Source organism: Hemiscyllium ocellatum, chromosome 32 (assembly GCF_020745735.1).
Source record: "Hemiscyllium ocellatum isolate sHemOce1 chromosome 32, sHemOce1.pat.X.cur, whole genome shotgun sequence".
NCBI classification, from domain to species: domain Eukaryota; kingdom Metazoa; phylum Chordata; class Chondrichthyes; order Orectolobiformes; family Hemiscylliidae; genus Hemiscyllium; species Hemiscyllium ocellatum.
In genome coordinates this window covers 8553406-8580980 of record NC_083432.1, presented here as the reverse complement: position 1 = coordinate 8580980, position 27575 = coordinate 8553406, and the positions used below count along the sequence as shown (strand labels likewise).

Below are 27575 nucleotides of genomic sequence, written 5' to 3'. Positions count from 1 at the left end.
GAAACCCACAGTTGGTGTATTATGTGCCAGGGTTCACGATGTCTCGGATCATGTTTGTTTTCGCTGTGTCTGTGTGTGTTGACAGGGGATCTTCTAGGGTAGGTGAGACCTCGACAAACAGGATGGTCTACACCTGAACCAGAGGGGTACCAGAGGGTGGCAGAGTGGTTAGCAGTGGGCGGGGGGGGGGGGGAAATTGGAAAGAGAGCGATATGCTAATGCGCTTCAGGAGGGTTTAAATCACTTCAGCTGGGGAAATGAGAGCCCAAATCGTTATTCCATTGTCCAGGAGGTTGAGAGTAGTGAGGCCAGAAGTAAGGTTGAGGTCACAACAGTGTGCCGGCAAGCAGGAAGGTGGTTTGAAGCGTGTGTACTTCGATGCCAGGAGCATTCAGAATAAGGTCAGTGAACTTGGAGCATGGGCTGGTACTTGGGATTTCAATGTTGTGGCTATTTCAGAGACATTGACAGGGCAAAGACAGGATGGTTGTTGCAGGTTCTGGGATTTAGATGTTTCATTAAGAACAGAAATGATGATAAAAGAGGGAAGATGTGACATTGTTAGTCAAGAACAGTATTATGATGGCAGAAAGGATGTTTGAGGACTCATCCACTCAGGTAGTATGGGCGGAGGTTAGAAATGGGAAACTAAAGGGGAGGTCACTCTGCTGGGAGTTTTCTACAGGCCTCTGAATAATTCCAGAAATGTACAGGAAAGGATAACAAAGATGATTCTGGACAGGAATGAGGGTAACAGGGTGGTTGTTATCAGGGACTTGAACTTACCAAATATTGACTGGGAATACTTTAGGTCAAGTACTTTAGATGGGTCAGTTTTTGTCCAATGTGTGCAGGAGGGATTTCTGACACAGTATGCAGGCAGGCCAACAAGGGTGAGGCCATATTGGATTTGATACTGAGTAATGAACACGACCAGGTGTTAGATTTAGAGGTAAGTGAGCACTTTGGTGAGAGTGACCACAATCTAGTTATGCTTACTTTAGCGATGTAAAGGGATAGGTATATAACCTCAGGGCAAGAGTTATAGCTGGAGGAAGAGGCAATTATGATGCAATTTGGTTAAATTTAGGACGCATAGGATGGGGAAGGAAACTGCAGGGGTTGGGCACAATTGAAATGTGCAGCTTGTTCAAGGATGAATTTCTGCAGGTCTTTGCTAAATATGTACCTGTCAGGCTGGGAGGAAGTGATTGAGTGAGGAAGCCATAGTTTACTAAAAATGTTGAATCACTTCTCAAGAGGAAGAAGGGTTATGTTCAGATGAGAATTGACGGCTCAGTTAGGGCACTCGAGAGTTACACGTTAGCCAGGAAAGACCAAAAGAAAGAGTTAAGAGCCAGGAGGGGACATGAGAAGGTTTTTCAGATAAGCTTTAGGGTTTTCCTTGAACCTTCGATAGGTACATCAGGAACAAAAGAATGACTAGAGTAACATTAGGGCCAATCAAGAACGGCATTCGGAAATTCTGCATGGAGTCCGAGGAGACAGGAGAAGTGCTTTTCGTCAGTATTCACACCCGAAAAAGACAAAGTTGTTGAGGAGAATATGAAAATATAGGCTACAAGACTAGTCAGGATTGGAGGTTTACAAGGAAGTGTTGGCAATTTTGGAAAGTGTGAAAATAGTTTAGTCTCCTGGGCCAAATGGGATTTATCCTAGGGTTCACTGAGAAGGGAGGAGACTACAAAGCCTTTGGCTTTGATCTTAACGTCGTCATTGTCTACAGGAATAGTGCCAGAGGACTGGAGGACAGCAAGTATTGTTCTCTTGTTCAAGGGAAGTAGAGACAACCCTAGTAATTATAGACCAGTGAATTTTACTTTGGTTGTGAGTAAAGTGTTGGAAAAGGTGATAAGAGATAGGATTTATCATCAGCTAGAAAGGAAAGGAACAAGTCGATTAGGGATGGTCAACACGGTTTTGTAAAGGGTAGGTTATTTTCTCCTTTCCTATTAGACTTACAGTGTGGAAACAGGCCCTTCGGCCCAACAAGCCCACACCGACCCGCCGAAGCGCAACCCACCCATACCCCCACAATTACCCCTTACCTAACACTACGGGCAATTTAGCTTGGCCAATTCACCTGACCCGCACATCTTTGTGACTGTGGAAGGAAACCGGAGCACCCGGAGGAAACCCACGCAGACACGGGGAGAACGTGCAAACTCCACACAGACAGTCGCCTGAGTCGGGAATTGAACCCGGGTCTACAGGCGCTGTGAGGCAGCAGTGCTAACCACTGTGCCACCGTGCCTCACAAACCTGGAGTTCTTTGAGAAGGTGACCAAACAGGTGGATGAGGGTAAAGCAGTTAACGTGGTGTATATGGATTTCAGTAAGACATTTGATAAGGTTCCCCACGGTAGGTTATTGCACAAAATACAGGCATGGGATTGAGGGTGATTTAGCAGTTCAGATCAGAAATTAGCTAGCTGAAAGACGACAGAAGGTAGTGGCTGATGGGAAATTTTCAGCCTGCAGTACAGTTACTTGTGGTGTACCGCAAGGATCTATTTTGGGGCCACTGTTATTTGTCATTTTTATAAATGACCTAGATAAGGGCGTAGAAGGATGGGTCAGTAAATTTGCAGATGACACTCAAGGTCGATAGAATGTGGACAGTGCAAAAGGACATTGCAGGTTACAGAGGGGTATAGATAACCTACTGAGCTAATCTGAGAGATGGCAAATGGAGTTAAATGTGGAAAAGTATGAGGTGATTTACTTTGGAAGGAGTAACAGGAATGCAGAGCACTGGGCTAATGGTAATTCTTGGTCGTGTAGATGAGCAGAGAGATCTCAGTGTCCACATACAGAGATCTCTGAAAGTTGCCACCCAGGTTGATAAGGCTGTTAAGGCGGCATATGGTGGCGAAGCATTTATTGGTACAGGTATACAATTGTTTATCCGAAATGCTTGGGGCCAGTTGTTTTTTTGGAATATTTCAGATTTCACAATAAATGACATTTCAGTGAAATTTTAAAAATTACCTAAAAGCAGATGCACATGTGAGTAGTACAAGTGCTGAGACACAACTGATGCCTGCCAGTGCTGGGCCACACCGCCATGTGACATCTGAGTGACATGGTTCAAGCGGGTGTGGAGTTGAGTCACCGGTTTTCACACCAAAATGACGTTCCATGAAATAAAATTTTGGAATTTCAAATAAAGGACTGTGTACCTGTTGAGGGACTGGGTTTCAGAGCATGAGGTCATGCTGCAGCTGTACAAAACTCTGGCACAGCCTCACTTGGAGAACTGCATATAATTCTGGTGACCACATTGTAAGAAGGATGTGGAAGCTTTGGAAAGGGTTCAGAGGAGATTTACTCAGAGGTTGCCTGGTATGGAGAGAAGGTCTTATGAGGAAAGGCTGAGGGAGTTGAGGATGTTCGCATTTGAGAGAAGTAGGTTGAGACGTGAATTAATTAAGACACATGATAATCAGAGGGTTAGATAGGTTTTCGCTGTCCACCCTTTTTCCTCGGATGGTGCTGGCTAGCATGAAGGGACGTGGCCTTAAATTGAGGAGTGACAGATATAGGACAGATGTCAGTGGTAGTTTCTTTACTCTGAGTAGAAGACTTGCTAACTATAAAAGGGCATTTAAATGGTTCTTGGATGAACATATGGATGTAAATGGAATAGCGTAGGTTAGATGGGCTTCAGATTGGTTCCACAAATCAGCACAACATCAAAGGCCTGTATCATGCTGTAATATTTTATGTTCTATGACGATAGGGAAACGGATTGAAATGCATAAAATTCTGACAAGGCTGAACAGACAAAATGCAGGTTGAACGGTTTCCCGAATTGGGGAATCCAGAACGTAGGAGATACAGTTTCAGGAACAAACAAAAATAGAAATGCTGGAAAAATTCAGCAGTTCTGCAGCATCTAAGATTATCTTTTTTCCACTTCACAGTTGACACCTGAATTTCTCGAGCAATTTTTTTTTTGTTTCAGATCTTCAGCATCAACTGTTCTTTACCTCATTGACACAATATCGGGTTACGAGTAAAGCATTTCAGACTGAGACAAGGAAACATTTTCATGCAATAGGAAGTAAACCTGTGGAATTCTTAACCACAGAAGGCGGTGGTGGCTAGGTCACGGAATATATTCGGGACAAAGACAAACATTTGTACACAATAAAAGGCCTCAAGAGAATAAAAGAAAATCAGGAATATGGCATCGAGACAGATAGAGTCATAGAGATATTCAGCATGGAACAGAATCTTGGGTCCAACTTGTCCATGCTGACAAGATATCTTAACCCAATCTAGTCCCACCTGCCAGTACCTCCAAACCCTTCCCATTCATATACCTATCCAGATTCCTTTTAAATGTTGCAATTGTCCTCGCCTCCACCTCTTCCTCTGGCAGATCATTCCATACATGTACCACCCTCTACGTGAAAAAGTCGTCCCTTAGGTCCCTTTTATATCTTTCCTCTCTCACCCTTAACCTAGCCCTAAGGGCTACGGGGAGTACGCTGGTAAGTGGAGTTGAAATGCCCATCAGCTATGATTGAATGGCGGAGTGGATTCGATGGGCCGAATGGCCTTACTTCCACTCCCATGTGTTATGGTCTTACTTCTGGACTCCCCCACCCCAGGGAAAAGACTGTCTATTTACCCTTTTCATGCCCCTTCTGATTTTATAAACCTCAATAAGATCACCCCTCAGCTTCCGACACCCCAGCCTGTCCAGCCTCTCCCTTTTGCTCAAATCCTCTAACCCTGGCAACATCCTTATTAAATCTTTTCTGAACCCTTTCAAATTGCACAATATCTTTCCGTTAAGGAGACCAGAATTGCACGCAATATTCCAACAGTGGCCGAACCAATGTCATGTACAGCCGCAACATGACCTCCCAACTCCTGTACTCAATACTCTGACCAATAAAGGAAAGCATACCAAACACCTTCACTATCCTATCTACCTGTGACTCCACTTTCAAGGAGCTATGAACCTGCACTCCAAGGTCTCTTTGTTCAGCAACACTCCCGAGGACCTTACCATTAAGTGTATATGTCCTGCTAAGAGTTGCTTTCCCAAAATGCTGCATCGTGCATTTAACTAAATTAAATGCCATACGCTACTTCTCAGCCCATTGGCCTATCTGATCAAGATTCCTTTGTAATTGGAGGTAACCTCCTTCACTGTCCACTACACCTCTACTTACTAACTATGCCTCTGATCAGCCATGATCATATTGAATAGCAGATCAAGCTCAAAAAGCTATATGGCCCACTCCTGCTCCGAATTTCTATGTTTCTCTGTCTCACCCAGTCATTGACTACAGCACGTAGACATGGCTTGCATGTGCACCCACTCAGATGCTGAGTCCAAGCCACTGCCAACAGCAGCATCCAAGGAACAGCGAAAATTTCGGAAGACAACAACTTGGAGCCTGGCACCAACCTCTCAGTTTACAGAATACTATCAAACCTACCCTTCAATGAGACTCAAAAACACAGGCTATGGCACAACGGGCACTTTCTAACCTCGAAAAACTATCACAAACCCTGTCTCTGCAAGATCCTGCAAATCCAGTGGCACACCAGGTGCATCAGTCGAAGTGCTCTCACGAAGGCCAACCCTATTGGGTAGGTTAAAATCTTCGAGGAAAAAGCGAGGTGTGCAGATGCTGGAGATCAGAGCTGAAAATGTGTTGCTGGTTAAAGCGCAGCAGGTCAGGCAGCATCCAAGGAACAGGAAATTCGACGTTTCAGGCATAAGCCCTTCATCAGGAATGAGGGAAGTGTGTCCAGCAGGCTAAGATAAAAGGTAGGGAGGAGGGGCAATGGAGATGGGATAGGTGGAAGGAGGTCAAGGTGAGGGTGATAGGCCGGAGTGGGGTGGGGGCGGAGAGGTCAGGAAGAAGATTGCAGGTTAGGAAGGTGGTGCTGAGTTCGAGGGATTTGACTGAGACAAGGTGGGGGGAGGGGGAAAATGAGGAAACTGGAGAAATCTGAGTTCATTTGTCAGCCATGGTAAAAGAGAACCAGTTTTAAACTGATAAAGAGACACTACCAGATACGTTGCCTATATTTTAGATGAATAAGGCACATGAACCAGATAAGATGCACCCAAGGGAAAGGGTAAAAACTGTGGAGGCACTCGTCAAAATTATCCAAGTTTCGCTGTTTTTTTACATCATCATCGAGTTGAATTAATAGAGAATTGTTACACTCTTCAAATTGGGGTTTAAAATAAACACAGCAACTACAGGCTAATCGGATTACCCTCCATGGAGGAGATGCTTTTGCGAATAATTCCAAACAACACCATCAGCCACTTTGATCAAGAGGAAGGCAGCACAAATTTCTTCATAAAAAGAAAATGAGGCTCAACTAAGAGACAGAAAAGTTTGAAGTGGGTAAAACTGATGCTGTCGTGAACATGGACATCAACATGACATTTGATAAAGTGCCACACAGACTTACATGAAAGGTACTAATGCTCAGAATGAAAAGGACAGTTGCAACATGAATACAAAATTGAATGAGTGGAAGAAAAAGCCATGGCTTATTGAGGCTTTTCCAAATGGAGGAATGGGCAGTTCCCCAGGAGTCAGTATTGGAACTCTTGCTATTTCTGATATATATTGACGATCTCGGCCTTGGTGTACAATTTTGGATGATAAAAACTACAAAACATTAACAGAGGACAGTGTAGAACTTAGGTCATAAATGTTAACTATTTCATAGATAACTTTGGAATAAACAACCATATTTCAAAATTTATCCTACAATTGTCCTCTCAAACTTGTATCTTTCACCCTCTCATGAAGTACATTCCATATCCTATCCTAAAGGTTTCTGTTATGTTGTCTTTACCTCCATTGTCAATTAACTCAAGTCTGTGCTGCCCTGTTGCTTCTAGTTTGAACAGTTTGTCTCTAAATATGTACTGCTCAGACCTTTCACTATTTTGAAGACTTCAACCTAATCCCTGGACAAATCCAATTTATCCTTTATCTTGTATCCTTCAAGTGTTCAGATATAGTTGGCGGAAATCACAAAACAGGTGCAATTTAATTTGTAGAAGAATGAAGAAATAAATTTGGTCAGAAAAGTATGGACAAACACAATCTTGGGTACATTTGTGAAAGGGGTGCAGAGAGATTTGAGGGTAGGGTATGTGCACCCACATGTTTAGATTATTGAAGGTGGCTAGACAAATGGATACGGCTTCATGAACAGTATTGGAGAATGCAAGAGCAACGTGTTTGGTTCATATAGTTGAAGACAATAGTTTGATTTGATCTGGCATATTGTGCCCAGTTCAAAGCACCACATTCCGTTTTTTTTTAAAATTGTCTTACCAGTATACATGCCCTAATAAAGACAACGTAAAACAAGCCGAATCTCCAAACTCTGTAACAATGTCATCATGACTTTTCTGCTTGTTCAACATTCCTCCAGCTAAAATCTGCTCTCCTTCAGCCAACCTAGGAAAACAAAAAAGAATTATTTTCGAACAGAGGTTCTCCCGACTAACGAGTAAAACAAAATCTGTTGCATTTCAAGATAAACTCTGCCTTCTGTGTACTGGGGTTTGACCTTGGTCAAGCAATGATGGGACACAATGAGTTACTTTTCTCCTAGACCACTAGCACAGTAACAAGATCATTTAATGAGTGACCAGTGATAGAATGATGTACTTGCACACAGTGAAGGCAAGTATTCTCCTACCATGACCTGGAAGAATTCAATGTCCATAACTCAAGTATTTAACAAGATGAGAAAGCATTTCATCAGTATAGCCTAGGTAGGGGGTTGCTTATAAAAGAGATTAGGAGGATAAAGAGCAGTTGTAAAATATCTTTGGTAAATAGGATCAAGGAAAACCCCAAGGCATTTTTCGTGTATTAACAGAATTACCAGGGAAAGAGTAACATTGTTTGAGATCAAAGGAACAATGCGTTTGTGGAGCCAGATTATGTGATGAGGTCTTAAACGAGTGTTTCTCATCTGTATTCTCAAAGGAGAAAGAAACCTTAGCTGGAAATTTCAGTTGGGCTGGTGAAATTCTGGATAATGTTAAGATTTAAGAGGCAAGTATTAGATAATTTAGCAGATATAAAGGTTCATAAACCTCCTGGACCTGAGGAGATGTATGTCAGGCTGCTTTGGAAGGTGAGGGAGAAGATGGCTGGGGCCCTAGCATAGATACTTAGTAATTCACTAGCCACATGACTGGAGGATAGTTAATGTGATTCCAAGAATCCAACATGAACAAATCAAGTAATTACATACCAGTTAGTCTGATGTCAGTGGGAGGGAAATTAGATGAAACAATTCCAGCAGAAAAGATTAAACCAACACTTGGACAGGCAGGGATTGATCAAGGATGGTCAACATCGATTTGCTGGGAGTAAAATCCTGCCTGAATAATTCATTTGAGTTTTTTTGAAAAAGAGTGACTAAATATATTAAACAAAAATCAAAGCACATATGTTAAAAATTCAAAACAAACCAGCAATTGCTGGAGGAATTCAGGTCTGGCAGCATCTTTGGCGAGAAAGCAGAATCAACAACTCGGGTCCAGAATCCCTCCTTTACACCCTGGTTCTGGCGGAGGGCTGTTTTTGTGATTGGAAGCCTGTACCAGCAGTGTACCACAGGAATCAGTGCTGAGATCCTTAGGTGATTTTTTTTTATATGGGCATGAACATGAACTTCCAACATAAAAAATTAGAAAAGTGAATTTGCAAATGCCAACAATGTTGACAGGGAGGAGGGTGGTCTCAGGCCATGTCTGAAATTAAGCAGGTAATATACTAAACAGAATGTTGGCAGATGGCATTTAATCCTGGTCAGTGAGAGATTATGCATTTTGCAAAGTCTAAGGAGGGAAGGTCATACACAACGAATGACAGGTCTCCAAGAAGGACTGAGGAACAAAGAGACCTTACTGTACAAATCCATAGATCTCTGAAGGTGTCAAATTTGGGAGATACTGTGGCAAAGCCGATAACGGAACACTTGCCTTCATAAACCAGGTGCAGAACGTAGGTATAAGGAAGTCTTGTTGCAATGTTAGAGTATTGGTATTCCGTGACCTAATCATGAACAGTTCTAATTACTATAGAACATAGAACAGTGCACCACAGAAATGGGCCCTTTGGTCCATGACATTGCATGAAAAATTATGCCAAATTAAGCTATTCCCTCCTACCTATCCTTGGTCTATTTCCCTCCATTCTTTGCATATTCATGTGCTTACCCAAAAATCCCTTAAATGCCTTTACCATAGCTAGTTCCACCACCACCACCCCTGCTCGTGTGTTGCAGACTCCTACCATTCTGTGCAAAACATTTCCTTTAGACTCCCCTCCAATACCACCACCTGCACCACCCCCCTCCTCCCGCCTCCCCCTCCCCCCCAACCTCATTCTAAATGTATGCCCCCTTGTATACAAAGTCCTTGTATTCAACTCTGGGGAAAAAAAGATTCTGACCATCAACCCTATCTGTGCATCTCAATTTTATAAACTTCGGTCAAGTCTCATCCCAGCTTCCGCTGCTCCAGAGAAAACAACAAGTTTTGCTAGCCTCTCCTTTCTAGCTCATATCCTCTAATCCAGCATCATGGTAAACCTCTTCTGCACCCTCTCCAAAGCCTTTACATCCTTCCTGTAATATGGTGACCAGAACTGAATGTATATACTCTCAATGTGGCCTAACCAAAGTCTTAAGCTGCAACATGATATCCTGACTCTTGTACTCAATTCTCTGGCCAAGCATGCCGTACTTGTTCATTACTTATGTGGCCACTTTCAGAGAGCTATGGACTTGAACCTAAAGATCCCTCTATATAGCGCTGCTGTTCAGGGTCTTGCCATTAACTGTAAACTTTTCCTTATCATTTGATCTCCCAATCACATTTGTCCAGATTAAACTCCATCTGCCATTTCTCCTCCCATATCTGTAACTGATCAATATCTCATTATATCCTTTCACAACTATCTATACTATCCACAACTCCATCAATGTTTGTATCGTCTGCAAACTTACGAACCCACCCATCTACATTTTTCATCCCAGTCATTTATATATATCACAAACAGCCGGTGTCCCAGTGGAGAACCCTATGGAACACCACTAGTTACAGACCTCCAACTAAGAAAATACCCTCCCACCACTATTTTCTGCCTTCAATTGGCGAGCCAATTCGGAATCCAAGCAGCCAATTCACCATGGATCCCATGCATCTTAATCTTCTGGATAAACTTGTTGAAAGCCTTATTATAATCCATGTATAGAACCATCATTGTTCACCTTGGTCACCTCCTCCAAAAATTCAAATCAAGTTTATAAGACATGACCTTATCCGGTCTGTACCTAATTAGGCCATGCTTTTCCAATGTCCATAAATCCTATCTCTCAGAATTCTCTCCAACAGCTTCCCAACCACTGATGAGAGACTCATTCGTCTATAGTTTCCTGGATTATCCCTATTTCCCTTGAACAGAGGAACAAGATTAACCCATTAGCCATACATCGGAAGCATGCGATTGCACCAGAGGAGGTACACAGGAGAGTCAACAGGATGTTACCTAGGATGGAAAGTCTCAGTTATGAGGAGCAGAGGAGGATCTGATGGAGGTATACAAAAGTTTGAGTCATAGATTGGTAGACCATAGTGTCAAAGTCGTCCAGCACAGAAACAGACGACAATTGTCCCCATATGCGCAGACATGGCTAGAGACCAGAAGGCAGAAGATGACAGCAAGTAGTGGCTTAGAGGGGAACTAAGTAAAAATTCTTTCACCCAGTGCGTCGTACATATTTGGAACTTTTGCCAGAGGTGGTGGTGGAAGCAAATGCTCTCGCGACATTTAAGAAGCATCTAGACAAGCTTGTAAAATGCCAGTACAGAGTAGACTATGCACCAAATGCAGATAAATAGGATTAGCATAGTTTGTTAGTTGACAGTTACATTGGACTGAAGGGCTTGTTTCTATGCTATACAACTATGATTGATTTTGCAGCCCAAAATTCCAAATCTCCTTGGGAAATTTAGATTCAAATATAACCAAAGATCACAAGCATTTGAAGCATGGTGTCAGTTTTGGTTAATTTAATCCAAAGTGTAGCTCCAGGTCAAAATGCACTGAAACATCCTTGGTCAGGCAAACTTTCACTGAGACACTCAGCATAAAACTCCAGACTTTTCAGGCAGGTTTTTTTTAAATCCACTATCTGCCCAGAGAATTCAACCATCAATTGGCACAGAGAAAAGTTAAAAGGAAAATGAGTCAGATTGTGCAAATATAAAAATAGACACTGAACAGTCCAATCCAATATCACTTGGAATTTCTTCAAAACAGTGTTTCTTAAATCATGCTCCATCATGAGCAACTGAAATGTAGCCAGGGTCAGTTTATTCAGATGACCAACTTTTTAAAAAAGGACAGAACAGCCATATAGGCAGAGAATAATTTCAAGTGAGCTCCCTGGCTTATGAAAGGCAGTGATCTCAATTACAGTCTATCCTCAAAATTCAAATCATAAACCAGAAAAATTTGGAAAATCAGAATGGTGCGGAACATAGGAACAGAAAATTAGTGGTTGAGAAAGGACACCAAAACAAAAACAAAATTTAATAGTTGGACATTTGTGTGTAGTTATGAGAATCCAACTGTACGTGAAACTTCAATACAAAGATTATACCGGGCTGCTCACTCATTTGTAGGTAGCAAGAAGCATTTCCCTTCCCCATTCTCACCAACACCACCCTCACCCCACTTCCCAAACACACCAAACACTCCCCCATCTGACCACACTTGATTTGATGCAATCTCATGCACTACACCCTTCAAAAGCAGGGGGTAAATTTTAAAGCCAGACAATAGGAATTAGCTTCGCAATTTTACCCATGCACCAAATCCCAAAAATGGCATATGAACATACAAGGAAACATGACCAACTCTCTTAAAATGGAGAAGACATACTTAGGTCACACCAGCAGCAGCCTTAAGTACAATCCAATGTTGCAGAATTAAAGAATGTGCGGTTGCCAAATTTCTATTTACATATACTTACTTGCTGAGATCGGTGCAACATTTGGCAAGAAGATATTTGCACTGAGGGGTAGTACAGCTATGTGTTTTCAAAAGCCTATAAGCTTTGTATGCCTTCCCTGAGCGATAATAACATGTTGCCAAGAGAAACAGAGCCTCTTCTGAACGCACTGCAGAACAAAATAAAGTAGCTTTTAGAGACTTGTAACTCTTAATTTTTCAATTTAAGTAAATCATTCATGAGACCAAATGATGACAGGTGAGAGATATCAAGTTTTAGTTAAGAAATTCAAAATTCCGAACCACTTCCATTGCTTAAAAGTTAAAATCCCTGTAATGTCTGATAAGAATTAGAGAAAACCAACATCTAAAATTTACTTTGAATACACAAAAGCATGTAACCTATCTCCACATTCAGAGCTTGTCATAAATCAAATTGCGTTCTAGTATAAATATGCTGCTTAAAACACAAAGTTAATGTTTAAACATATTTAACACCATTTAAAAATGTTCATTTCAAAAGAATCCTCTCAACATCGGACTAGAGTTGTATGCCAGAGAAACGGGGTGCAGTTAAGTTTCATTATTTGAAATACATCGACAATAAAATAGTTTTCCTATTAATTTGCCATTTCATCATCAGATTGATGATTTAGTGGATTCAAAAATCACACCATACCATTGTTGAATTTGAATTCATAACTCCTGAATTGCCAGGCTTAGACCAGAACACATGGATTCACAAGAATACTGTTGCAACAAAAAATACACCATAAGACCATAAGACATAGGAGTGGAAGTAAGGCCATTCGGCCCATCGAGTCCACTCCGCCATTCCATCATGGCTGATGGGCATTTCAACTCCACTTACCCGCATTCTCCCCGTAGCCCTTAATTCCTTGCGACATCAAGAATTTATCAATCTCTGCCTTGAAGACATTTAGCGTCTCGGCCTCCAATGCACTCTGCGGCAATGAATTACACAGGCCCACCACTCTCTGGCTGAAGAAATGTCTCCGCATTTCTGTTCTGAATTGACCCCCTCTAATTTTAAGGATCAGTCCACGGGTCCTAGTCTCCTCGCCTAACGGAAAAAATTACCTAGCGTCCACCCTTTCCAAGCCATGTATTATATTGTAAATTTCTATTACGTCTCCCCTTAATCTTCTAAACTCCAATGAAGACAATCCCAGGATCCTCAGCCGTTCCTCATATGTTAGACCAACCATTCCAGGGATCATCCGTGTGAATCTCCGCTGGACACGCTCCAGTGCCAGTATGTCCTTCCTGAGGTGTGGGGACCAAAACTGGACACAGTACTCCAAATGGGGCCTAACCAGAGCTTTATAAAGTCTCAGTAGCACAACGGTGCTTTTATATTCCAACCCTCTTGAGATAAGTGACAACATTGCATTCGCTTTCTTAATCACGGACTCAACCTGCATGTTTACCTTTAGAGAATCCTCGACCAGCACTCCCAGATCCCTTTGTACTTTGGCTTTACGAATTTTCTCACCGTTTAGAAAGTAGTCTATGCTTTTATTCTTTTTGCCAAAGTGCAAGACCTTGCATTTGCTCACGTTGAATTCCATCAGCCATTTCCTGGACCACTCTCCCAAAGTGTCTAGATCCTTCTGCAGCCTCCCCGCTTCCTCAGTACTACCTGCCTGTCCACCTAACTTCATATCATCGGCAAACTTCGCTAGAATGCCCCCAGTCCCTTCATCCAGATCATTTATATATAACGTGAACAGCTGTGGCCCCAACACTGAACCCTGTGGCACACCGCTTGTCACCGGCTGCCATTCTGAAAAAGAAATAGTTCCCTCAATTATTTATTCTCATATTTGCCAATATCAAGGGTTTGATTTTGGGAAAAGGAGATAATTAAACAATGTCACTAGCAGCATTTACATGTGATGCTGTACAGTTCAGCTCACAGTAATCATTACATTGTGACATTAATAAAAAGGGCTAATTCCAACACTAAAAAAGTTGTGCGTGCGAAGCGGTGTCACTAATTTGATGGGCTTCAAAACGTTAAGGAATAACCTTCACCCAGTATACAATGCCATAAAAGTCTTCAAAATTACTTTTGACAGGATGTATCGACCTCATATGCAAGTGAATAGGACTGCCTTTGATATTAACATTGCACTTTGCCAAAGGGTGCCATAAGGACCCTAAGAAAAACTACAAACAATGAGTCGGGCTAACTTCTCCACTGGTTGGAGTCATACGTAATGTGAAGGGAGCTGAAAATGTGTTGCTGGAAAAGTGCAGCAGGTCAAGCAGCATCCAAGGAGCAGGAGAATCGATGTTTTGGGCATGAGCCCTTCTTCAGGAAATTGAATCAGTAATCATAAATTTGAAGCAGAGAGCAAACCCAGGTTCGACCTTACAAAGTGGTTCCTTTCTGAAAGAACTGTGTTTCTTTGAACAGGTTTCCAGTTAATGCTGAGGACATAAATTGACTAAATAATTCCTCCAAGTGAGCGCTAGGTATGTTCACTGCTAGTGAGAAACATTACTTGGAAAGAGATAGAAAATACTCTATCAGGAGTAGCGTGATCTCTGAGATTAGCTCAGCGGATTGGGAGAGCAACAGAGCAGAGTCAAAGGAGAATATTTCCATGAAAGCAAAGAACCTTTCAGAAGTGGAGAAATTGCTACATGTATTCCAAAGCAGACAAGAACAAATACTTCGAAACTATCTTGCAATACACAGTACCACACTGCACCATCACCTGTGCATTATCTGAATCAGCCACTTACTTCTCCAGCTGCCAAGGAAGGTTCTTGGATTCAGTGTATAATAGTAAGCAAAAGTGTTTCAATTAAGTGACTTGTTAACTCAACATTGATGCATAGATAGAACTCGTGGAGTTACACTCAACAACATAGTTCTTACATACCTTCAGCGTACAGTCTTTCTGCAAGGAAGACAGCATCTCGATAAGCATAGTGGTTAAGTGCATGCCAAATAGCAGCCTGTTGATAAAGACAAACAATTGTTACAAAGATGCGTTATAGTTAATATTCTTAAAGGACTTGAAATAAATTCATTTTACACAATCTGAAAAACTCAACTCTAGTAGGCATACCTGGCATAGTTGCTTTAAAAAAAATTAGCTGCTTGGAAATTACATCTCTTGTGGTAACTGCTTGCTTTGCTATAAAGCCCTGCTGGGGCTGTTTTTAAACAGTTATTGGGTTGGAGAGATGCTTGTTTTTTTATGCTGGAAACAAGCTACCCAATTGATTACACATTTTCAGAAAAGAAAACACACTCTTGTGGAGCTCAGCTCTTTTGACAGAATGATTGAAGAAAAGTTTGTATTTCCTGTAACAGTTCAGAGCCAAATATTTACGAAATTATGACTTGACCACCAAGCCAGCAAAAGATAACCAAACAGCAATGATTTAAGCTTAAAGACAATATTTGCAGAGGAAATATCAGCTATTTTCCACTCATTTTCTCAGACTATGCATATGCTAGAAGGATATTTAATGGGATAAACAATCCAGATGTATATTATTGTCTATGTTAAACAACTTCAGCATTGAAGAAATTATATTTTAATGATCACCAATCACTTATTTAAGAAACCTGCAGATCTTGATGTCTGAAACCTGACAAAGTTAGAAGATATTTAACTGGTCAAGTTAGTAACTGGAAAGTCTCCAATGCTGTAATCCATGGAGAAATTGAGCAAGAATTATACAATCTTCCAGTCTCCATTGTACATAGGTTTAATCAATCTTGCAGAGTTGGCACTGACACTTTGCAGCAGGTAGGATTGAACCTGGGCCTCCTGGTTCAGATGAATGGATGCTACCACTGCATCAAAGTAGCACTGGAACACAATTAGCACTGATAATCGAAAAAAATGACTTGTCTAAATTATGATTTGAGAAGCAGAAGTCAAAAATCAATGCATATAAAATTGAATCAAGAGCAAGGGGAGATAGGCTGGGAATTGAGGCTCATGAGGCGAAGGGCCTTGATAGAAGTCATCAACAAGTAACAATGCCAGAATTGCACCAACATTAAAAATTTGGAGACTGCAGAAGAGAAGCAGAAAAAGTTCTAGCTTTGAGTAAATGGGTAAAAGTCAGACCTCCATTTCTTATCAAGGTCCAACATCAAAACATAGCACAACTTAAAAAGCAGGCGGTGGTGGAAAGTAGCACAGGAAAATCAGACAACTTACCAAGAGCCACGTGTGGATTCTTCAGCAGAGTGAAGATCATATACAACCCAAGCACCAATGGGCTGACCACAGAGTGTAGCTCCTCAAGGTCAGAAAGACAACTCAACATTCATTTGAGGACACTACAAAATTGTCCTCAACCAAGACTCAGTCCCTAATTTGAACATCATTGGTCAAATTCAACAGCAGGATACCTGTCATCATATCTGCATCAACACCCAGTGGCACCTCTCAGAGTAACAATGAAGGTGCCATCCAAAAGAAAAAGACACAGCAAACCCAATCTTCACAGCGCAGCACAGTGATGTGGGGCAAAATGAAGGGAGGGAGGAGAAATGGAGTGTTCTCCTCGAATTTAGAAGCCTGCACAAATTGATCATTCTCCCCTTGCTGCCTCAAATCCTTAATGACAGACCCAATGGATTGAAGAATAGCAAGGTTGTGTCTTGGAACCAACATTTGCTTCCATCTTCCTCACCCAACACTCCACCCTATTTCAATGAAGTTTCTTGCCAGATTGAAATTTCTCCAGAAGAATGGGAAACTGAAAACCTTGTTTCAGAACAAAAAACATGGTTAATTGCCATCAAGTTGCAATGAATAGATAATGTTGCCTATTTGCACACTCAGAGAAAGCTCCAAATTATCATGAGATTTCTGCATGAAAGACTCAACATCTGCATGACCAAGGTTCTCAGTATTCATCCATCACTGATCTGCTTGTAACCACCCTGCATTAGGTTGGGTTCTTATTATTGACAGATTCCCAACAGTGCAGACAGAGGCTGCTTAGCCCATTGAGTCCACATCAACTTTCCATTGAGCATCCCATCCTATCCCTGTAACCCCACATTTACCACAGGAAACCCAGCTAGTCTGGATATCCTTGGACGCTACTGGGCAATTTCATTTGGGCAAACAACCAATCCCACCAATTTCTGACTGGGAGAAAACTATAGTACCTGGAAGAAACCCACATAGACATGGGGAGATTGTGCCAATGCCACACAGACAGTCGCCCCAGGTTGGAATAGAACCTCAGCCCCTGGTGCTATGAGGCAGCAGTGCTAACTGCAGGAATTATTTCAGTGTTTAACTGAGAAATACCAGGGATAAATAAAAGTCAGGAAAAATTATGATAGGGAGTGTAAAATAAGCCAAAGTAGGATACAAGAAAGGAGAGTAAAGTTAATAGTACTTAGAGCATGGATCAGGACTTGGGGCTATGGTCTTGTGGCCATAATGGAGATGTGGGTTTCACAGGGGCAAGAATGGTTGCTTGAAGCTCCAGGGTGTAAAACGTTTAAAAAGAACAGGTAGGGTGGAGAAAGGGGAGGGGGTATAGCATTGCTAATCAGAGTGTGCATCATAGCTACAGAAACAAAGGTTGTTGAGGAAGGTTTGTCTACGAAGTCAGTATGGATGGAAGTTAGGAAATGCAAGGGAACAGTCACCCCCTCATTGGGGGTTTTCTACAGACCCCCTAATTCAAATAGAGAGATTGAAGAACTCATAGGTGAATAGATTCTGGAAAAATGCACATGTAGCAGGGTTGTTGTCATGGGTAATTTCAACTTTACCAATATCGACTGGAACCTCCTTAGTGCAGATGGTTTGGATGGAGCAGTTTTTCGTCAGGTGTGTTCAGGAGGGTTTCCCTACTCAGTATATAGACAGACCGACAAGGGGAGAGGCCATTTTGGATTTGGTGCTCGGCAATGAGCCAGGACAGGTGTCAGAACTCACCATGGGAGAACACTTTGGTGACAGTGATCACAACTGCGGGCAGCACGGTGGCACAGATGTGGGCAGCACAGTGGTTAGCACTGCTGCCTCACAGCACCCGAGACCCGGGTTCAATTCCCACCTCAGGCGACTGACTGTGTGGAGTTTGCAATAGGTTTCCTCCAGGTGCTCTGGTTTCCTCCCACAGTCACAAAGATGTGCGGGTCAGGTGAATTGGCCATGCTAAATTGCCCGTAGTGTTAGGTGAAGGGGTGAATGTAGGGGAATGGGTGGGTTGTGCTTCGGCGGGTCGGTGTGGACTTGTTGGGCCGAAGGGCCTGTTTCCACATTGTAAGTAATCTAAAAAATATTTACCATAGCCATGTAGAGGGAAATGAGCAGTTACCAAGGGAAGATATTTAATTGGGGAAAAGGAAATTATGACACTATCAGACAGGAGTTGAGTACAGACTGGGAGCAATTGTTCCACAGAAAGGGCACAGCAGATGTGCAGAGATGATTTAAGAAGCAATTGTTGAGAGTGATGCATGACTTTGTTGCTCTACAACAGGTAAGAAGGGGTAAGATTAAGAAACCTTGGATGATGAGAACAGAGGAGCTTCTCATCAAAAGGAAGAAGGCAGCTTACGTAAGGTGGAGGAAGCAAGGATCTAGCACAGCTTTAGAGGATTACAGGCTTGCTAGAAAGGACCTCAGAAATGGACTGAGGAGAGCCAGGAGGGGCCACAAAAAAGGTCTGGCAGGAAAGATTAGGGAGAACCCAAAGACATTTTACTCATACGTGAGGAATAAGAGAATGATCAGGGAGAAGGTAGGACCGATCAGGGATAGCACAGAGAACGTGTGCATGGAGTCTGAGGAGATAGGGGAAGCCCTAAATGAGATTTTTGCTTCAGTTTTCACTAAGGAAAGGGATCTTGTTGTGAATGAGAACTTTGAGGAGCTTGGAAACAGGCTTAAACTGATCAAAATTGATGAAGTTGACGTGCTGGAAATTTTGGCAAACATTAAAGATTGATAAGTCCCCAGAGCTAGACCAGATTTATCTAAGGCTGCTCCGGAAAGCGAGAAAGGAGGTTGCTAAGCCACTGGCGAAGATCTTTGCCTCCTCACTCTACAAGGGAGTCATACCGGAGGATTGGAAGGAGACGAATGTTGTTCCTCTTTTCAAGAAGGGTAATAGGGAAATCCCTGACAATTACAGACCAGTCAGTCTTACATCTGTGGTCAGCAAAGTTTTGGAAAGAATTCTGAGGGATAGGATTTATGACTATTTGGCAAAGCATTGCGCGATTAACGGCAGTCAGCATGACTTTGAGAGGGGCAGGTCATGCCTCACAAATCGTATTGAGTTCTTTGAGGAGGTGTCAAGACAGGTTGATAAAGGTCGAGCAATGGATGTGGTGTATCTGGATTTCAGCAAGGCATTTGATAAGGTTCCCCATTGTAGGCTCATTCATCAAGTCAGGAAGTATTGGTGACAGAGGGATTTGGCTATCTGGATTCAGAATTGATTGGCTGACGGGAGGCAGAGAATGGTTGTAGATGGAAAGTATTCTGCTTGGAGGTCAGTGTTGACTGGGGTCCCGCAGAGCTCTGTTCTTGGGCCTCTAGTGTAGGTTAGGTGGGCTTGGATCGGCGCAACATCGAGGGCCAAAGGGCCTGTACTGCGCTGTATTTTTCTATGTTCTATGCTCTTTTAAATTTTTATAAGTGGCTTGGATGAGAAGGTTGAGGGGTGGGTTAGTAAATTTGCAGATGACACAAAGGTTAGAAATGCCATCGATAGTATCGAGGGCGATTGCAGGCTGCCGCGCGACATACACAGGATGCTGAGCTGGGCTGAGAAATGGCAGATGCAGTTCAACCTGGATAAATGCTAAGTGATCCATTTTGGAAGGTCGAACTCAAATGCTGAATACAGGATTAAAGACAGGAGTCTTGGCAGTGTGGAGGAACACTGTATTCTCTTCGACAACCTGAGAAAAAGACAATGGGTGTGCAAGTACATGGATCCCTCAAAGTCGCCACCCAAGTGGATAGGGTTGTTAAGAAAGCATATGGTGTTTTGGCTTTCATTAACAGGAGGATCAAGTTTAACAGCCGTGAGGTTTTGCTACAGCTCTACAAATCCCTGGTGAGACCACACTTGGAATATTGCGTCCAGTTCTGGTCGCCCTACTACAGCAAACACACAGAGGCTCTGGAGAAGGTACAAACCAGGTTGAGCAGCATGCTGCCTGGACTGTAGGGCTTGCCTTATGAAGAAAGGCTGAATAAGCTCAGACTTCTCTCTCTGGAGAGAAGGAGGAAGAGAGGTGACCTGATCGAGATATGCAAGATAAGGAGAGAAATAGATAGAGTCAATAGCCAGAGACTTTTCCCAAGGCAGGATTGACTGATCATAGTTATAAGATATTAGGAGAAAGACAGAGGGGACATCAGAGGAAGGTTCTTCATGCAGAGAGTTGTGAATGCATAGAATGCGTTGCCAGTAGTGGTGGTGGAAGCAGAGTCATTAGGGACATTTAAGCAACTGCTGGACATGCACATGGATAACAGTGAGTTGAGGGGTGCATAGGTTAAGTTATTTCATTTTACATTAGAATTATCCCTTGGCACAACATCATGGACCAAAGGGCCTGTTCTGTGCTGTACTTGCTATGTTCTAAGCATCGGAACTTGCAGAATAATTAGTCAAAAAAGCAAGCAAATAAGCATAATTAAAACATGGCAGCTCAGGTCAGTCAAGCAGAAGTTGCAACCTGTAATATTTCCTAAATGTCACATGAACTGAAGTGTTTCCAACTACAGAATCTTTAATTAGGGTTTGCAGCTGGGGCAGCAGCTGGAGATATTGTGGCAGATCTGCTCGGCTCAATTATGTGCATAACATTCTTAGATAGGCAGCCACACCACACCTGATGGAATTGGAGGGAATTAGACCTCCAGCCAGTCCAAGAAAAACAGGGAGGTAGTGCAGGAGTCTTCAGTCCTGCTCACAGATCAGTTTTCTACTTTGGAAGTCAGTGAGGATGCGGGTTCTTCAAGGAGTAGACAAACAGCCTTGCTCTTTGACAATCCAAACATACAGAAAGAAAGAAAGTAATTAATAGGGGATTCATTAGTTACGGGAACAGAAAGGTGTTTTGGTGGCCATCAATTTGACTCTAGGATGGCATGTTTGCTCCCAGTTACCATGATTAAGGACGAAGAACCCCAGAGTTCAAACGGAGAAAACTGAGAAATAGTGGAGATGTTCGTGGTGATCTTTCAGGAATCGTGATGATCAGGGAGGGTGCCAGATGATTGGAAAATCACTAATGCGACACCCTTGTCTAAAAAATGATTGTTTCAGGCAAAAGACAGAAAATTACAGGCTCATTAGTGTAACCACCTGGTTAGATCTTGGAATCTATTGTGAAGGATAAGATTTCTGAACACTTGGAAATGTATGGTAAAATAGTGCAAAGTCAGCATGGTTTCATCAAAGGATGCCTAACAAATCTGCTAGAATTCTTTGCAGAAGTAATGAATAGGTTAGACCAAGGAGAACCAACGGACGTTATCTACCCGGACTTCAACAAGGCCTTTGATAAGGTGCCACACAGGAGGCTTCTATTAAGGTAAGGGCCCATGGTGTCAGCGGCAAGATGCTAGCATGGACAGAAGCTTAGCTGTCTGGCAGAAAGCAGAAGTGGGGATAAAAGTGTCCTTCTCAGGATGGCAGGCAGTGACAAGTGGTGTTCTGCAAGGCTCAATGTTGGGACCACAACTTAGCACTTTATACATTAATAATCCAGATGAAGGAAGTGAGAGTATTCTAGCACGGCTCGCAGACGATACAAAGATCGGTAGAGAGACAGGGAGCAATGAGGAGGCGGAGGGCTGTAAAAGGATTTGAACAGGTTTGGAGAGTGGGCAAAGAAATGGCAGTTGGATTTCAACATGGGAGAGTATGTGGTTGGAAGAATAGAGGCACAGACTATTTTCTCAACGGGGAGATAATTCAGAAGGGTGAAGTGCAAAGAGCCTTGGGAGTTCTAGTCCAGGATTCTCTCAAGGTAAACTTGCAGGTTGAGTCATTTGTTAGGAAGGCATATGCAAAGGTAAAAAATGAGAAGACGAATATAAAAGCAGGAATGTATTTCTGAGGCTCTATAGGACGCTGGTCAGACCACATTGGGACTATTATGTGCAGTTTTGGGCTCCATACCTCAGGGAGGATGTACTGGCCCATGGAGCATGTTCAGAGGAGGTTCACGAGAATGGTCTCCGGAATGAAAAGCAGAACATGTGAGGAATGTTTGAGGACTCTGGGTTTATACTTGGTGGGGCTTAGAGAGGGGATCTAATTCAAACTTACTGGACACTGAATAGTCTGGGACGAGAAAGTGAGATCTGTAGATGCTGGAGATCACAGCTGAAAATGTGTTGCTGGAAAAGCGCAGCAGGTCAGGCAGCATCCAAGGAGCAGGAGATTCGACGTTTCGGGCATAAGCCCTTCTTCAGGAATCCTGAAGAAGGGCTTATGCCCGAAACGTCGAATCTCCTGCTCCTTGGATGCTGCCTGACCTGCTGCGCTTTTCCAGCAACACATTTTCAGCACTGAATAGTCTGGACAGAGTAGGTATTGGGAAGATTGGTAGGCGAGATGAGGACCTGAGGACATGGCTTTCAAGTAAAGGGAATACCTTTTAGAACGGAGATAAGGAGAAGCTTCTTCACCCAGAGAGTGGTCAATCAATGGAATTCATTGGCACAGAAGGCCAGGTCATTGAGTGCATTTAAGACTGAGATACAAAGGTTTTTGAGTATCAAGGGGATCAAGGGTTACAGAGAGAAAGCGAGAATGGGGGTAAGAAACCTATTAGCCATGATTGAATGACATAACAGACTTGATGGACTGAATAACCTAATTTCTGCTCCTCAGTCTTATGGCCTTATTTGTTTCTCTATCTTTTCCACTAGATGGTGATCTGTAGACGAAACTGTACTGGAGGTCATGGTTGTAAATCTAGACAACCACCTCTTGCTGTTCACTTTCCCCAGAACAAAATCCTGGAGCTATTCTGTGACTAAATAACTTAACTAACATGGTAGGGGTGTAGGAATTAAATGAGATGAGAAGAACAGAATAACACCATTCACAAAATACTTCGGAATACAACTGGTACTAGGATAGAGAATAGTAAACCAACAGGTGACCTAAGGAGAAAGAACTGAAATCCACAATAGAATTTGCATACATGCACATATATAAATGCACAAAATAGTAAAATAAGATTGGGAGCTACAGACGCAGACTGTCATGTGGAAATATAATGCTGGGATAATAAGAGAGACCTAGCTCAAGGAACGGAAAGACCAAGTGTTAAACATTCCTGTCCACAAGCTGTTCAGGAAAAGTATAAAACAAAAAGGTAAATGAGGTGGAAGAGTTGCAGTGCTAATCGGGGCGAATGTTACATCTGCGATCAGCGGATGTACTGGAGGGTTCATCACTGAGGCAATATCAGTACAGCTCAAAAATAAGATGGGTGCAATCACTGTGACAGGATTATACTGCAAGTCCCCCCAAAAGCCACCCCAAATATTTGGGGAACAAATATGGAAACTATTATGGAAAAGATACTAATAACAACAAGGTTGTCATATTGGGGAACTTCAACTTCCTCAATATTGACTGGGACTCCCTTACAGTAAGAGGCTCAAACAGGGCAGAATTTCAAAGTTGAAACAGTACATGGTTAGACCAACTGGAGAAGAGATCCTACAGGACCTTGTATTGACTAAATGGGCCTGGCCAGGTGACTGACCTTTCAGTGGGAGAGCATTTTGGAAACCGTGATCACAACTCAAGTTTTCAGATAACTATGAAAAAGGATAAGTCAGGACTTTGGGAAAGGTATTAAATTCAGGTGTTGGCAGGAGCAACCACTTAATACATGCTCTTACTATCAAGAAAATGGCTTCTTAATACAAGTAAAATGACAAAATGGCTTCTCGGTTGCAAATTAACAATTCTGCTTAAAGTGGCTTTAACCCAGCTAAAAGCTATATTCTTGAAATAAACATACAGTACTGAATCCAAGTTTGGCAGACGATGCTTCCTTTACAGCATAGACTTCCTTTACAACCAACCAGATAGGTAAGACATTACTAGCCATCCTAACTGGCCTTGCAATTGCAGGTCCAAAGGGACGATAAAAAAGCTTGGATGTGTAAAACAAAGTTGGTTCCGAAGAAATATCATTGGGCTAAGTGGCTGTCAGTAATGTCATTTTATTAAATTTGATTGGTAACTGTCTGAATCTGTTCTGTAACCATGGCTGTGCTTCTTAAAAAAAAAGGACAAAAATGTCTTAGTCTTAAGCCATGCGCGCAGCTTTCTCAGAGGAGCACAGAAGTGTTTAACCTCTGTAGGACAACCTGCGCCCGGCCTTGATAATAAAGTGTGAAATCTTGCAGAACCAGACTGAATTTCTAGCGTCTTTTTGATGGATCACAGAACCGAGAGACCCCGCCTGTGGGTCGAGATCTTTTGGGGGGGGGGGGGGGGGGGGGGAAGAGAGAGAGCAAATTTCATCAGCATTAGGCAGGAGCTAAAGTGAATTAATTGGGAAGAGCTGTTATGGGGCAACTCCACATTAGACATGTGGGAATTGTTCAAAGACCTGCTCAAAGTTCAGGACTGGCATATTCCAGTAAGGAGGAAAGATAAGAACAGCAAGGTAGGGGACCCTTGGATAACAAAGGAGGTTGTGAATTTCGTCACAAGGAAGAGAAGCACATGTAAGATTTAAGCAGCTAAAATCGGACACGGCCCATGAGGAATATAAGCAAAGCAGGAAAGAACTCAGAAGAGCAAAAAAGGGCCATGAAATGACCAAGGCAAGTAGGGTTAAAGACAATCCTCAGGCATCCTATTTGTAAATAAAAAACAAGAGGATACCAAGGGATAGAGGAGAACCACTCCAAGATTAAAGGAGGAAACTTGACCTCTGAGGCAGCAGATGAGGGGGAGATCCTCAATTAGTATTTTGTGACAGTATTCACTTAGGAGGATAGTAAGTTTAGTGTCGAGCATGCTAATATGCTCGGGCGTTTTGAGATCAAGAAAGTAGTAACGTTGGGTCACATGAAGAGCATTAAGGTGAATAAGTTTTTGAGAGGGGCAGGAGAAGAGATTGCTGGGACCTTGACCAACATCTTTGTCTCAAGATCACGAGCCACTGGAGGTGTCTTGAGGACTAGCGAATACCTAATGTTGTTCCTCTGTTCAAGATGGAAAATAGGGATAAAAGCAGGAAACTATAAACCAAGGAGTCTCACTTTGGTGGTTAGAGGCTGTTGGAGAGAATTATTATGCTCATTTGGAAAAACATGGCCTAATTAGGGACAGACAGCACGGTTGTGTGTGGGGCAGGTCATGTCTTAATGAAATGGATTGAATTTATTGAGAAGTAATGAGTTATCAATCAGAGTAGAGCGGTGGATTTTAAGGTGTTCAACAAGGTCTCTCTTTGTAGGTACATCCAGAAGATTAAGATGCATGGGATCCATGGTGACTTGGCCACTTCGATTCAGAATTGGCTCACTCATTGAAGACAGACGGTAATGGTAGAAGGAGGTTTTTCTCACTGGAGGTCGTGAAAGGATACAGTAGAATGTAGATCAGTTGCAGATATGGGAGAAGTGACAGATGGAGCTGAACCTGGGTAAACGTGAGGTTCTGCACTTTGGAGATACAGTGTGAAGGAAAAGTATACAGTTAACCTTGGGTTTCACGTCCATAGTTCCCTGAAAGTGGCCTCACAACACATAAGATGGTAAAGAAGGTGTACAACATACTTGCCATTATTGGTCAGGGAATTGAGTATAAGAGTCAGGATGTCATGTGCAACTTTATGAGACTTTGGCTAGGCCACATTGAGAGTATTGCATTCAATTCTGGTCGCCATATAACAGGAAGGATGTGAAGGCTTTGGAGAGGGTGCAGAAGAGGTTCACTAGGCTGTTGGATTAGAGGGCATAAACTAGAAAGGAGAGGCTAAAAAAAAACAACTTGTTTTCTCTGGAGCAGCAGAGGCTGAGAAGAGACTTGACAGAAGGTCTTTGAAATTATGTGGCACACAGATAGATTCTAACCATCAACCCTTGTTCCCAAAGTTGACATGTACAATACTGGGAGGCATGCATTTAAGGTGGGGGGTTTCAAAAGGAGATGCAAGGAGCAATTTTACTTTATGCCCAGAGTGGTAGAAGCCTGGGTGTGCTACCAGTGGAAGAGGCAAATATCAGAGGGGTATTTAAAACACTTTTGGATGAGCATACAAACATACCAGAAATGGAAGGATATGGATGAAGAACAAACAGAAGGGATTAGTTTGTTTCACATCATGTTCAACAAAACATCATGGGCAGAAGTGCCCATTCCTGTGCTTTATTGTTCTATATTCTGATGCAAGGAGAAGGGGAAGCTGTATTGGTTAAGCTGGGCATTGAAGTGCAAAAGAAAAACAATGTCTTAGAGGATTCAAGGACAAAGTAAATTTGGCTGGAGTCAAGGGATACAAATTGGTTTTACAGTGGACAGTGAAGGCTATCTACGATTACAAAGAGACCTTGATAAATTGGTCAATGGGCTGAGGAGTGGAAGATGGAGTTTTATTTGGTTATGTGTGAGGGTGTTGCATTTTGGTAGAACAAACAAGGACAGGTCTTTACAATTAATGGAAGGGCCTTAGGCACAGTTGGAAAACAGGAAGACCTCAAGGTTCAGGTGTATAATTCTTTGAAATTTGCATCACAAGTCAACTGAGGTTAAGTGGGTGCCCAGTATGCTTGCTTTCAGACCTCTTAGTCGAGGAGTTGGGACGTCATGTTGCGGTTGTACACAATGTTGGCAAGACCTCTTCTGGAGTATTGAGTGCAGTTCTGGTCGCCCTGTTCCAGAGTGCTCAGAAAAGATTGAGCAGGATGTTGCTGGAAATACAGGGCTTGAGATATAAAAATAGACCGGAAAGACTGGAAGATGTTTTCCATTGGAGCGTAGGAGACTGAAGGATGAATTTATTGAGGTTTATAAAATCATGAGGAGAAGGTGAAAGACAGGGTGAGTAACCAATATAGCTGTTTCACTAGAGTTGGGGAGGGTATATTTTTAAGGTGAGAGGAGACAGGTTTAAAAGAGGACATGAGGGGCAACTTTTTTTTTTACACAGAGAATGGTTCGGAATGCAACGAACTGCCAAAGTGGTTGAAATACAGCAACATTTAACAAGACATTTGGAGAAGCTCATGATTAGGAAAGGTTTGGAGGGAGGGATATATACCAAACACAGGCAGGTGGTACTCGTTTAGTTTGGAGATACATCAGAGAGACAGAGTATCTCCAGGGGACCAGCTCAGGGAGCATTAATGTGTATGGTCTGCACACTCCAAATGAACTTCAATTAACCAAATATAGACTGGGATACCAGTTGTGGAAGGGGCAGAGAGGAGTAAGCATTTGTAGTTTGTAGATTATGTTCAGGATAGATTCCAACAACAG

The 27575-nt window shown here is 42.5% G+C and overlaps 1 protein-coding gene across 2 annotated transcripts in view; it reads right to left on the bottom strand.

Annotated features, from left to right (window-relative positions):
- Window positions 1-27575, bottom strand: part of cdc27 (cell division cycle 27) — a 159082-nt gene that overhangs the window by 93762 nt on the left and 37745 nt on the right. For both annotated transcript variants that reach the window (XM_060848636.1, XM_060848637.1), the window contains exons 2-4: window positions 14975-15050; window positions 12082-12229; window positions 7356-7481 (exon numbers count right to left, since the gene is read on the bottom strand). In XM_060848636.1, coding sequence (XP_060704619.1) covers window positions 7356-7481; window positions 12082-12229; window positions 14975-15050 — 350 coding nt within the window. The remainder of the gene's footprint in view (window positions 1-7355; window positions 7482-12081; window positions 12230-14974; window positions 15051-27575) is intronic.